General features: G+C 44.1%; 1 protein-coding gene and 1 long non-coding RNA gene across 4 annotated transcripts in view; one reads left to right on the forward strand and one right to left on the reverse strand.

Annotated features, from left to right (window-relative positions):
• RIMKLA (ribosomal modification protein rimK like family member A) overlaps positions 1–2,902 on the reverse strand; it is a 35,254-nt gene extending 32,352 nt beyond the window's left edge. The window contains exon 1 of the mRNA XM_002686451.7: positions 2,601–2,902. Within this exon, the coding sequence (XP_002686497.2) occupies positions 2,601–2,763 (163 nt within the window). The 5' untranslated portion in view covers positions 2,764–2,902. The remainder of the gene's footprint in view (positions 1–2,600) is intronic.
• A 130-nt stretch (positions 2,903–3,032) lies between these two features.
• The window catches only part of LOC101907688 (uncharacterized), a 47,580-nt gene continuing 37,554 nt past the window's right edge, over positions 3,033–13,058 (forward strand). For 2 of the 3 annotated variants that reach the window (XR_805800.4, XR_234114.5), the window contains exons 1-3: positions 3,033–3,173; positions 3,883–3,948; positions 9,124–9,194. This is a non-coding gene — a long non-coding RNA (uncharacterized lncRNA). Of the gene's footprint in view, positions 3,174–3,882; positions 3,949–9,123; positions 9,195–9,298; positions 9,384–13,058 lie in introns of those variants that run through there. The other variant, XR_003034096.2, reaches the window with a different exon arrangement.

A 13,058-nucleotide genomic window follows, 5' to 3' on the forward strand; every position in this document is an offset into this window, starting at 1 on the left:
CACTTTAACTTCCTAAACTATCACATTACTCTGCAACATCACGGTCTAGCCTCAATGTAATGTAATTCTGTTCAATTTCATATTTACTGAGAAAGGTATTGGGCTGGCCAAAAAGTTCATTTGAGTTCTTCTATAACATCTTACAGAAAACCCCAAACTTTTTGGCAATACTATAGGTTGCAGATGTCCAAGGATACACTTATTCCATCATCACTGGCTGGGAATTAGAGTAGGTTGTTAACCATCACTCCATCTCTCTGATCATTAGGCTTTTCATTTATAAAATGAAGGGGTCAGAATGGATGATCCCAAACTCCTTCCCAGCTCCCACAATAATTCTCAAATAGGAAAGGACATCAGTACCATTGTAACTATTTCTGGATTTCAAAGCCAGTAATTTCTAGAGTTTATTTCAGAGGAATACTTTGGCTTAACAAATTACCAACAGTTTTCTATAACTGACTCTAGAAGAAACTGGGAAATAGACTGCATATTTTAATTCATTTAAATACATTTATTGAGTGCCTAGTACGTGAGAGGCACTATTTAGACACTGTTACAGCATTGAGCAAAGCAAAGGAGCCCAGTCTTCTCATGGAACTCACTTGTGCTTTAATTAATCCCCCCATGCACCACGCACCGAATAAGTCTTCTGACTGCTTTGGACAGCAGAAACAGTGATCTAATAGGTTTGTTTTATGTGTTGTGACTTGTGTGGGGCAATCACTGAATTAGCAAAAAGTTAAAACTGCTTCAAAAAGTAACTGTGTTCATTTTCTTGATCGAGTAGGCAAATAACTATGTAGATCTTCTTGTAGTTTAGAAAGAAGTAACTACTGGCTTCTGAATAGATTGAGATACATTCACACATGAATTTCAGCAAAATTTTAAGACACTAAACAAAAGAGTGGAAATGTTTCCTGCAGCATTAGAATTTAATTTTCTATTTTCCTATGACTGTTTAAAATGGGGTTTTAGATACAAAACAGAGAGCATTCCCCTACTCTTTCACGGAATGCATGATGGGTCTATAAAAAGGAAAATGATGTAGGATGATGTGCCCGTATCTCAAAAAAGGCATCTTTACAGGCTGGAAAAAAAAGTTTAAAAAGAGCAAACTCTTGGGGGTGGAAAGATGTATATACTAGATCTAGATCAGTAAAATACGACAGATCATTCCATTTAAGTACAGTACTGACAGATATGGCTGGAGGAACCCTAACCCTTAGCTTTATAAATGAGAAAGCTGAGATTCAAAGACATAAAGAGACCTGGTCAAGGCAAAGCCAAGATACTTGTTAGCAGCAAAACTGTAATAATCCAATCCTGCTGATTCCTTGTCTAGCAATCCAGCTCAGCATTAACTAACTGTGAGCATTTTTAGCAAATCAAGACTAGAGAGAGGGAGCCCTTTATGGTTGACAGCCACTCTTTTAGACTAAATGTATATGACACCCAATGTTTGGAGTATATTTCTCCAACAGACTATTCAATCTGATACTACTTATGAAGGTTTTTGATTAATTTATGGATGAAACATCTGGACAGATATGGTCCACTTAGAAACAGGTCATATTCAAAATCTCATATGTATGTAGCCTGTTCAGAGTTGGGACCCCTTTCCCCTGCCAAAGAAAAGTAACAAATTATGAGTTTATTTAACCAGGCATGGTTGAAACAATATAAATGATATTCCAAGAAACACTCAGTGGGCCCAAAGCTCCTTGAGTCCTGGACCCCTGTGGATACCACCATTCTGGAGGCTGCAGAGACTTAAACACTGTAAGTCAGGGGAAGGTTCCTAAACCAGGATTCTTAAGCCAGAAACTGTTTATATTAGGATAATTAAGAATATCTAAAAACACACAACCTTTTGAGGTCATGGTCACAGCTGATAACCATGTCTTACTGCCCCTCTCCCATTCCCTACTCCCCAAATCTCTCGAACACAGTAGTGGAGAAATCAATGCAGCCAGAATGGTCTCTACCTGAAATCTTGACTTTCCTGGAATCAGAATTTAATACTTTCAGAGAGGAAGATTAGTTTAAAGAAAACCCATCAAAGGTCTCCTCTCCTACTTTATACTCGAGAGGTAATTCTAATCTTTCTCAGATTTCTCCCCATCTGCAAGTTTCTAGCTTGGAAATAATAGTCTATGCAGTGCACTGCTGATGCTTGGACACTCTAGGAAAACTTTTAAAAACATTCATCTTAATGGCAATTTTGTAAATTTAGTGTTGGCTCTTATAAATCTAAACTGGCAGGGTACTGAAGCGAGCAGAATTTGCTAATTTGGGGTTAGCTTCATTTTCCTCGGACCTCCAGGCGACTTCAGGTGAATTCAAGTTCCTTCCAGACTAAGTCTCCTAAGTGAATTAAACCTCGTTCTCAAATCTTGCCCTCAGGGCAGATGCTGGTGGTCAAAAAAGCTTCCAAGATTAGGGAATTTCTCTAAACCAAAGAGGTCTCTCGGGGGAGAGCGGCAGGTTTGGGTGACCCAAAGGAGACTTGGCCGGGGGAGGCCCGATGCGCGGGCCCACCCGCTGGCTCTCGGGGACCCCGGAGCGCCACCCCACCCTCCCGGGCCCACCTAGCTCACCGAGGTTGCCGCCGACGATGGTGACGGCGATCTGGTCCATGAGCACCGCCCGGAAGCGCACGTCCTGCTCGGAGCAGCGCTGCCGGAGGGCGCGCAGGATCTGCACCTGCGGGTAGTCCTCGCGGATGCGCCGGTCTGTCAGGAACCAGAGCTGGGAGCACATGGCGGCCAGGGCGGCGGCGGCGCCCGGTGGGGCGCGGGCCCCCTCGGCGCCCCGGGCCGCTCGCTCGGGTTGGCGGGCGGGCGGCCGGCGTCCCGGCGAGCGCGCGCCGCGGCTCCGCTCCCGCCGGTGCGCCAGGCGCCTCTGCAGCCCTGACCCAGCGAATCTGCCCGGCCACTCAGCGCCGCCGCCGGCCCCGGCCAGCCAATCAGCGCGCGGCGGCGGACGCGGGCCGGCCACGGGGCCAGCTGCAGAGGCGGCCGCGGCGGGCGGCGCCCGGGAGGGGCGGCGGGGCCGAGGCCTGCGGCGGCCGGGGGAGGGGACCCGAGCGGGGCTGGTGGCCGGGGGAGCCCCGAGCGAGACCGGCGGCGGCGAGGCTGAGCGAGGGCATCCCTGCCCCGCGCTGGACCCCGGTGGGCGTGGCGCTGGCGGCCTGGGTGGGGCGACCCGAGCGGGAGGGATCGGGGCTGCTATCCAGGGAAGCGGAGAGGGTGTCCGGGCTGACGGACTAATGGTCCGCAGCGGGCAGCGGGATGCTTCCCAAAGGCCGTCCCGAACACCTAGGGGCTGAGTGCATCGGCGGCCCCTACAGAACCCGGGCAGGGCCCCGAGGACTTCCTAAGGGAGACTCCAGGGCCTGGCGAAGGTCATCCAGCTAGGCCCCCGGTTTAGACCCTGGCCTTGGACTCCTCTGCCCAAATCGTGGCCTTGAGCTAGGGAACGGGGAGAGGAGGGAGTTGGGTTGTTTGGGTTGAGGGTCCAGATAAATTTGAAGGTGCATTTCTGAGGATCTCCGGTTTTCCCTCGGACACCCGCTCCCAGGTTGCAGCAGTTCTGCGTCTGCAGAACCTCAGTGTGAAGAAAACAGATATGAATCCTTTTAGTCAGAAGGATGACTAGCTGGTCTTCCCCCATCCCTCTAGACCATACAACTGAGTCATCATTAAACACTGTCCTTGGCCCTAGCCAATTGCAAATTCTGCCAGCAAACAACAGTGTTTGTAGCCAGACTTTCCTTTCCAAATCACTGCAGGACTGTAAGTTAGCCATCTTTGGAGACTGCATTTGCTCTTCCCTCTCATTAAAATATTTGTCCTTTTTTTTTTTTTTTTTTTGGCTTAGGGAAGCAAGAGGAATTTCAAAGCAGACCAAGCAGTAATAATTTAGAAATGGGGTAAGATATCTCAGGTAAGGTATAGGCTTCACTGCTGCTGCTGCTGCTATGTCGCTTCAGTCGTGTCTGACTCTGTGCGACCCCATAGACGGCAGCCCACCAGGCTCCCCCGTCCCTGGGATTCTCCAGGCAAGAACACTGGAGTGGGTTGCCATTTCCTTCTCCAATGCATGAAAGTGAAAAGTGAAAGTGAAGTCGCTCAGTTGTGTCCGACTCCTAGAGACCCCATGGACTGCAGCCCACCAGGCTCCTCCGTCCATGGGATTTTCCAGGCAAGAGTACTGGAGTGGGGTGCCATTGCACTATATATATATATATTTTGCAGGTGTGTGCATTTATTTACCCACTTGATGTGCCTTGTGCCGTTGGAAAAGTTCTAAGTAGAATTTCAAAAATTAATTCTTTTTCAAGCAGTGTTAAGTAAATCCTTTTGTATTGCAAAATACTCCCCACCGTGAATGTATTTTCTTAAAGTAGCAGAAATCTAGTGCCCCATGACTTAGTAACTTTCAGAACTATCTTCTAACCACAGATCGACTTGGGCACTAGAGGCTCTATCTTCTACCTTGACCATTTCCTTAATATCCCATGTTATATATTTTGTAGACCCAGGAAGCAACGGTTAGAACTGGACATGGAACAACAGACTGGTTCCAAATAGGAAAAGGAGTACATCAAGGCTGTATATTGTTACCCTGCTTATTTAACTTATATGCAGAGTACATCATGAGAAACCCTGGGCTGGAAGAAGCACAAGCTGGAATCAAGACTGCCAGGAGAAATATCAATTACCTCAGATATGCAGATGACACCACCCTTATGGCAGAAAGTGAAGAAAAACTAAAAAGCCTCTTGATGAAAGTGAAAGTGGAGAGTGAAAAGGTTGGCTTAAAGTTCAACATTCAGAAAACGAAGATCATGGCATCTGGTCCCATCACTTCATGGCAAATAGATGGGGAAACAGTGGAAACAGTGTCAGACTTTATTTTTTTGGGCTCCAAAATCACTGCAGATAGTGATTGCAGCCATGAAATTAAAAGACACTTACTCCTTGGAAGGAAAGTTATGACCAACCTAGATAGCATATTCAAAAGCAGAGACATTACTTTGCCAACAAAGTTCTGCCTAGTCAAGGCTATGGTTTTTCCAGTGGTCAGGTATGGATGTGAGAATTGGACTGTGAAGCGCCAAAGAATTGATGCTTTTAAACTGTGGTGTTGGAGAAGACTCTTGAGAGTCCCATGGACTGCGAGGAGATCCAACCAGTCCATTCTGAAGGAGATCAGCCCTGGGTGTTCTTTGGAAGGAATGATGCTAAAGCTGAAACTCCAGTACTTTGGCCACCTCATGGGAAGAGTTGACTCATTGGAAAAGACTCTGATGCTGGGAGGGATTGGGGGCAGGAGGAGAAGGGGACGACAGAGGATGAGATGGCTGGATGGCATCACCGACTCGATGCACATGAGTTTGAGTAAACTCTGGGAGTTGGTGATGGACAGGGAGGCCTGGCCTTCTGCAATTCATGGGGTTGCAAAGAGTCGGACACGACTGAACAACTGAACTGAATTGAATGCTTTCTACTTGGCTTCTGCAGTATCCTACATAGGACAGCTATAAGATAATCAGAACCATAGTTGTCTGGAACAATAATGTGTATATGAGTCAGTAAATTTAGGAATTGCTTACAATCCATTTTCATAGTCATCTTCATAAGTCAAGAATGTTTAATTCATATGCAAATGGCTACTAAGATCTCCAATTTTCTCCAAAACCCAGGTTTTAGGAGAACATGATCTGGGGATCCAGATGTTGTCATCACTTCTTCACTGTCTTTGCTCACCCTCCCTAGAAGGTTGCTACCACCACTGTGATCTCTCTTTTCTAGGATGGATGATAAGTGAGGCCCTTGATAGTGACATATCCAGTTAGGAGATAGCTAAGCTTATGTTCCCAGGTGGTGCAGTAGTTAAAAAAAAAAAAAAAAATCCGCCTGCCAATGTAGGAGATGCAAGAGATTCGAGTTCAATCCCTGGGTCGGGATGATCCTCTGGAATAGGAAATGGCAACCCGTTCCAGTATTCTTGCCTAGAAAATTCCATGGACAGAGTACGCTGGTGGTCTACAGTCCATGGGGCCACAAAGAGTCTGACATGATTGAGCAACTGAGCACACAGACAGTATTTCTTCATAAGAAAAGAAAGAAAGAAAGTGAAGTTGCTCAATCGTGTCTGACTCTTTGCGACCCCATGGACTGTAGCCTACCAGGCTTCTCTGCCCATGGGATTTTCCAGGCAAGGGTACTGGACTGGGTTGCCATTTCTTTCTCCAGGGGATCTGCCTGACCCAGGACTCAAACCCAGGTCTCCCAACATTGCAGGCAGATGCTTTACCCTCTGAGCCACCAGCAAAGCCCTGGTGGGGTCTATTTATTTCTCTTTATAGTCTATTTCTTCATAGATGACTCCCAAATTCAGTTTTAACCCTGACATCTCCTGAGCTTCAACCATAAAAGAACATGCTATCCTGCCATCACCTCCGTGTCCCTAGAGCTAAACTCATTCTTTCCCCCTTCGTTCCTGATTCAGCTGTCTTAAATACTAAGGAAGATGTATTGTCTCATGTAACAAAAGATCTAGAGGTAGGTAGCTCAAAGGTTTGTTCATTTAACAGCTCAGTGACCTTCTTAGGTACTCAAATTCTTTCCGTCTTTCCACTCTGGCTACCTAAGGCCAGTGCCCCTCATCGTTGCAAAACGGCTGCCATAATTCCAGCTGGCACATGAGTGCATATACTACCCAGTGGAAGTAGAGAGACTGTTTCTTGTCTTATTTAGCAGGGAAAACCTGTCTCAGAAGACTTCAAGCAGACTTCTCACACTCTCCCACATCTGAACCAGTCACCAGCAGGGAGTAAGAAGCCATCATGAGTTACTTAATCATGATTTCCCTCTGTGGCTGAGAATTGAAATCTCACCATCCTTAACAAGCACGTTTAGAATTAGGTGAATCCCTGGGCAAAAATTGGGGTTCTCTTAGAGGAGGGAAAATAGATGTTGGGAGGACAAACAGTGGTGTTTGATACAGATGGGTAATAAGGAAAACGTATCAGGAAAAGCCAGGTCAGGCTATGGTAACAAGTGACTCCAAAGTGGCTTACAACAATGAAGTTTTATTTCTGGAAACACTGAACATGGCCATAACAGATCAGTTTGGCATATTTGAGGTTGTCTTCATGCCAGGACTCAGACTGATAGAGTAAGCTTTTCAAAAAAATAATTGCATCTGTTTATTCAGTTTTTTTGGCTCCGCTGGATCTTCATTGCTCTGCGGTCTTTTCTCTAGTTGCTGAGAGTGCAGGCTGCTCTCCAGTTGTGGTGCATGGACTATTGCGCTGGCTTCATTTGTTGCAGAGCACAGGCTAGACAGCACATGGGCTTCAGTGGTTGCAACACATGGGCTCAGTTGTCGCGGTTCCCAGGCTCAATAGCTGTAGCACATGGTCTTAGTTGCTCCACTGCTTGAGGGATCTTCCTGGATCAGGGATCAAACCCAAGCCTTCTGCATTGACAGGCAGACTCTTTACTACTCAACCACCAGGGAAGCCCTAGAGTAAGCTTTATCTGGAACAATGTTGGTCTCATGGAAAGAGGAAAATGATGATAGTGAATCACGTGCTGATTCTTGATACTTTTGCCTGGCACTTCTACATGTTAGAGCTCAGTCTAAGGTTAGGGAAGTATGATCCTTTCCTGGAAAGAGCAGCAAAAATTTGTAAAAAAGAAACAAAACTGTGACCAACAATGTGGACTGCCACACTCAAGGATGAGAAATAGCCAAATCCTACTCCGCTGATCATCCCTCCTCTCTTTAGAGTTCCCAAGGGAACTCTACAGAAGAAAGAAATTGAAATAGGAACCAAAGGATCATTTTATTCATAGTTGAGCTAACACCCAATAACCTCCAGAGAAGAACTCTGCCAAAAGACTGAATCACATGGCTTAGGTTTAGGGCTGAAGTGAAGCTTCGTAATTCCCTGCTCCACCTCCACCCTCTAGATTTGGGGACTGTCATGTGTAAGCATTCCTGCAGAAAGAGAGGAGAAGACGACCAGGTATGCTAGCAGACCGGCTTTACTCATCCAGGTGTGCATCAAGTAGAAAGTGGACCAGTCCTACTTGGAGCAAGAGCAGCACTCCTGACCATGTGACCCCTCAAAATAAAGTGACCCCAACCACTGGTGAAATGTGCACTCGTTAGTGTCCTGGGCTCTGACCAATCAGGTTAATAACTTCTTCCTTCTGAAGGTAGCTAGTCACAGGGTAGGGCAGAGGAAAAGGGAATTTCTTCTTGTTCTCACATTCTCACTTCTGTTTTCTCTGAACCATTAGGAAGAGGGGTAAACAAATGAGTATTCATTGTCTATTTGCCTCCTCATCTGGACTGTAAGCCTCTCAGGAACAAAGGTCAATGCATTGAGCATCATGTTTCCACATGTGGTAGGAACTCAAGTTTATGCTGATGAAGTTACAACTGTCGTGTAAGAGACATCACTGCAATTTCAGTTGACAAAATTGTGGTCAGTTACAGATGTTCTAGGTTTTTGTGACCTGGGACTCTGGAGCCCTATTTCCTGTCTTACTTCCAACCTTTACTATATACTGGCACAAAAGGATACTGAAATGTAGGTCCGCCCAGTGGAAAGAAAGTGAAAGTCTTCACAAATTTTACATGTGACCCCAAACAGATTGATATGCCAAGTTAGAAGATTTAATTGACCTCAATAAATTAGAGAAATGATCGTCAATAGCAGGTTAAAAAGATTAATGGAAAGTAGGACACTGAAAGGGCAAAAGAAGCATCACACACTGATAGGTTCAAGAGAGAAAAAACTGGTCACAAAAAACATGTGTCCAAGAAGACCTGATAGATGTGGCAGACCAGTAACAGAATGAATAGAAAATTGGCAGTAGCTTCCCTGGTGGCTCAGGCGGTAAAGAATCTGCCTGCATTGTGGGACCTGGGTCGATCCCTGGGTTGGGAAAGTCCCCTGGAGAAGGGAATGACTACCCACTCCAGTATTCTTACCTGGAGAATTCCATGGATAGAGGTGCCTGGCAGGCTACAGTCTGTGGGGTTGCAAAGAGTCGGACACAACTAAGTGACTAAGACTTTCTTCTTTCATGTTAACAGAAGTCGATGAAACCAAATTCATCTTCTTATCCCTGGGACCTAGCATGGTGCCTGGAATAGAGTGGACATTGGTAAGTAGTTACTGGGAAAAAATGTATGGCTTTGGTCAGATTGTTCATGATATTCCATTCCTCTGCAAAGCCTTTGCATGACCAATGCCTCTCTACTCTTCAAGACCCAGCTCAGATGCAACTCTTCCGTGTGATCTTTCCTAAAATTCACCCTGTGCTCACCTAGAAGAAAGTGCTCCAGTTCCAAATCCTCATAAGCAATTAATAACTGCTAGCTTACATTAATTAGAGTTAATATGTATTTAATTATAATTATAAAATATGATTAATTTTATTCTAGTCATGGGCTCTCAGTAATTATTGAGTGAATGGTAACTTTCAGATTATGACAATCCAATATACATAATTTCAAAATTACTGAATTAATAACTAAAGGAAAGTGTCTCAAATTCTAGAATTGTTCACCACTGGCACTGACTCTCACTTTTCTGGGTCTAGTAATCCAGATGTCAGCTTTTCCCACATCGTCTATTCAAGCTCCCACTCACTTATTCCTTCTCCCACCAGGGTCTTAGGGAATAAGGCAGAATTTACTGAAGGCGACACATGATGTACACCATGTAAACTGTAGCAATTCACTTGAAAATTACCTACAACATACCTCTTTTTCCCAGAGTACTCTCTGCTTCTGCCACTAGGGATCTTTTTCCACCCTACTCCCCAACCTCCCAGAGCCCGAGGCAGATTCCTCAACCTTTTATTATTGGGAGGAATGCATTTTATCTCAGCTTCTACTTCCAGACTTGCTCTTCTGACAAGGTACTTGTTTAGCAAAAGAGGCCTTTCAATTAGCAGACCCATCTTCTTCAAGAAATAGAGGGGGGTTACAAATAAATTTTCCCCATTGCAAATATGGTTAATACAAAATGACTAAGTGGGGTTAGTCAATGAGGTCTTCATTAGAAGCTTATTGGAATCAACTTTTTTTTTTCTTTTTAATCAGCTTTTGAAGATGAGAATAGATACAGCTTTGCAGGGCAGAGTGCAAGGAAAACATTCAGGTGGTTGCTAGCAGCTGTCATGCTGTGGATGAACTGGGTTCTCAGAATCAGGGAGAAGTTAATAGTTTTCAAGGGGCTTTCCCTATCTCTCTTGAGGGCTGCATATTTGCTTATCTTGTTCTTGGCCAGCCCTAGTCTCACTCAGCTATAATCATTAAAGATAGATGTTTGTTGTCTCAGCCTTTTCTAGCTCCTTCACCATTTCTGACAAGTCAATAATTATTTTAGAAGCCTCAGCACTCTATTTGCTTCCCTCTTATGTTAGGATACAGGCTATACTGCTGTAACAAAGACCCCAAAGACAGTGACTCTACAAGGAATTTATTTCTCTCTCACTTAATAGGCCAGTAAGGTGATGTCCAGGATGAAGAAGTAGCTGTTCTCTCCTTGCTCAACCTGGGACCCAGGTTGCTTTCATCGTAGTGTGCTCCCTGCTCGAGGGGTGGTCATTGTTGGCATATTTGAGGCTGGCTTTATTAACTGCACCTGTATTTCAGACCTCTGGAAGGTGAGGGTAAAGAAAAAGTGGATACAAGTAGTTTCCTTTTAATGCTGTAAATGAACAATATACTCCTAACTTCCATTTACATCCCAAGAACTTGGTCACATGGTGACACCCACTGCAAGGGAGGCTGGAATATAATCCTTAATTGGACAGATATGTGTTCATCTAAAACTCAGTGGAGGAGGAGGGGAAAGTGCAAAAGTGAAAGTGTTAGTTCCTCGTTCGTGTTTGACTCTGCGACCCCATGGACTGTGTAGCCAGTCAGGCTCCTCTGTCAATGGAATTCTCCAGGCAAGAATACTGGAGTGGGTAGCCATTCCTTTCTCCAGGGCGAGAACCTGCATCTCCTGCATTGCAGGCAGATTCTTAACCATCGGAACCACCGGGGAAGCCTTGGGTGTCTATTACTAAAAGGAAGAGGAGAACTGGAGGTGGGGATTATGGTCAGTTTCCAACATACCACTCTATCCCTATATGAGATAAACTTCTTAACATGGCATAAGTGACCCTTTGGACCTTTGGCTTTCCTGTAATAATATCAAATTACTTGAACTGCCCTGAATATGGTTTTATGTGTCTAACCTACATGGCTTTTCATGGTAAATCTTGCTCATCTTTCTTTGCCTACTACAACCAGCTCAAGCAGCATCTTTTCCAAGAAGTCCTCCTAAACCTTACTTTGTTTGGCGTAAGTGAACCTCCTTTGTGTTCTCATAACAAGCTATGCATTCCTCTCCTCTCCTGTCAAATTCCCCCACTATCTACACAAGTTTAAAATCACCTCTTTATGATTCTGTCTCCATTTAGATCGTAAGCAACTTGAGAGCAAATATGCTATGTCTCAGTCTCATTTAGATCCTTAGCACCTAATTGAGCTAAATTCCTTTTACCCACCAGGTAAAATAAATTGCACATTCGCCTGATCCTTGCATGTCCACTGAGTTGTAGCTTTCATACATAACGGCCAAGCTGTGTAAGTGGGCATTTTTTCCATTTGAATGGAAGCACTAGCCTGAAACCCCTGTTGGTCTAAGATTCAGATCCTCCTAGATTTGGGGAATTCCTGCCCGTGGAGGCCCGAAGACCTGTTTTGTTACTCCTTAGGGGCCGAATGGTAACACAGAACCAGGGCCATGACAGCCACGGCTAGGTTAGTTTCTCCCAGTTCTACTCCGGGCTCTGGATATTTGCCCCTTATCACTGGTTCATCCTGCTAAGACTTTATTATGCCTGACCTATGAATAAATTTGTCCATGTTAGGATTAATAAGTGTCATTGATACCTTCTGTTTGAAGCTCACTGGTCCAAGATGGGAATAGAGTCTCAGCTTTGTGACATATCACTGAAACAAAATGCAATCTTTACAGACTTAATTTAGTTGAAGATATTTATTTGTATATCTTTAAATATATGTGTCTTTAAAATATGAATATCTGAGTATGCAAAACCAATATATTGAGAGGGATACTCATTTGGTAAATGTTCTTTATGTTCCAAAAGGCTTTACCAGAAAGATCTTAGGAATTAATCTCTTTTTTTTTTTTGGTATAATTTTGTTATTGTTCAGCGAGGCAGCTTATGAGCTTTCCTGGAAAATGTTCTCTGTGCACTTGAAAAGAATGTGTATTCTGTTGCTTTTGGATGGAAATTTCTGCAGATATTTAATGTCTATCAGTTCTAATGTGTCATTTAAGTTCAATGTTTCCTTATTGATTTTTCTGTCCATTGATATAAGTGGCTGTTAAAAGTCCCCTAGTTTTATTATGTTACTGTCCATTTTTCTTTATGTTTGTTAATATTTGCTATGTATCTTGGTATTCCTATGTTGAGTGAATGTGTGTTTACAGTTGTTATATATTCTTGTTGGATTGATTGCTTTACCATTATGTAATGTCCCTCTTTGTCTCTTGTTCTAGTCTTTGTTTTAAAGTCTGTTTTATCTGATATCAGTATCGGTACCCCAGATTCCTTTTTCTTTCCAATTTCATGGAATATATTTTCCATTCTCTCACTTTTCAGTCTTTGTATGTCTTGAGATCTGAAGTGAGTCTCTTGTAGGCGGCATATACGTGGGTCTTGTTTTTATCCATTCAGCCACTCTGTGTCTTTTGATTGGAGCATTTAGTCCATTTAAATATAATTACTGATGGACTCCTTATTGCCAAATTCAGACTTAAATTGAAGAAAGTGGGGAAAACCACTAGACCATTCAGGTATGACCTAAATCAAATCCCTTATGACTATACAGTGGAAGTGAGAAATAGATTTAAGTGACTAGATCTGATGGACAGAGTGCCTGATGAACTATGGACGGAGGAGGTTCATGACATTGTACAGGAGACAGGAATCAAGACGATC

This window comes from Bos taurus, chromosome 3 (assembly GCF_002263795.3).
Source record: "Bos taurus isolate L1 Dominette 01449 registration number 42190680 breed Hereford chromosome 3, ARS-UCD2.0, whole genome shotgun sequence".
In the NCBI taxonomy this organism is placed as follows: Eukaryota; Metazoa; Chordata; class Mammalia; order Artiodactyla; family Bovidae; genus Bos; species Bos taurus.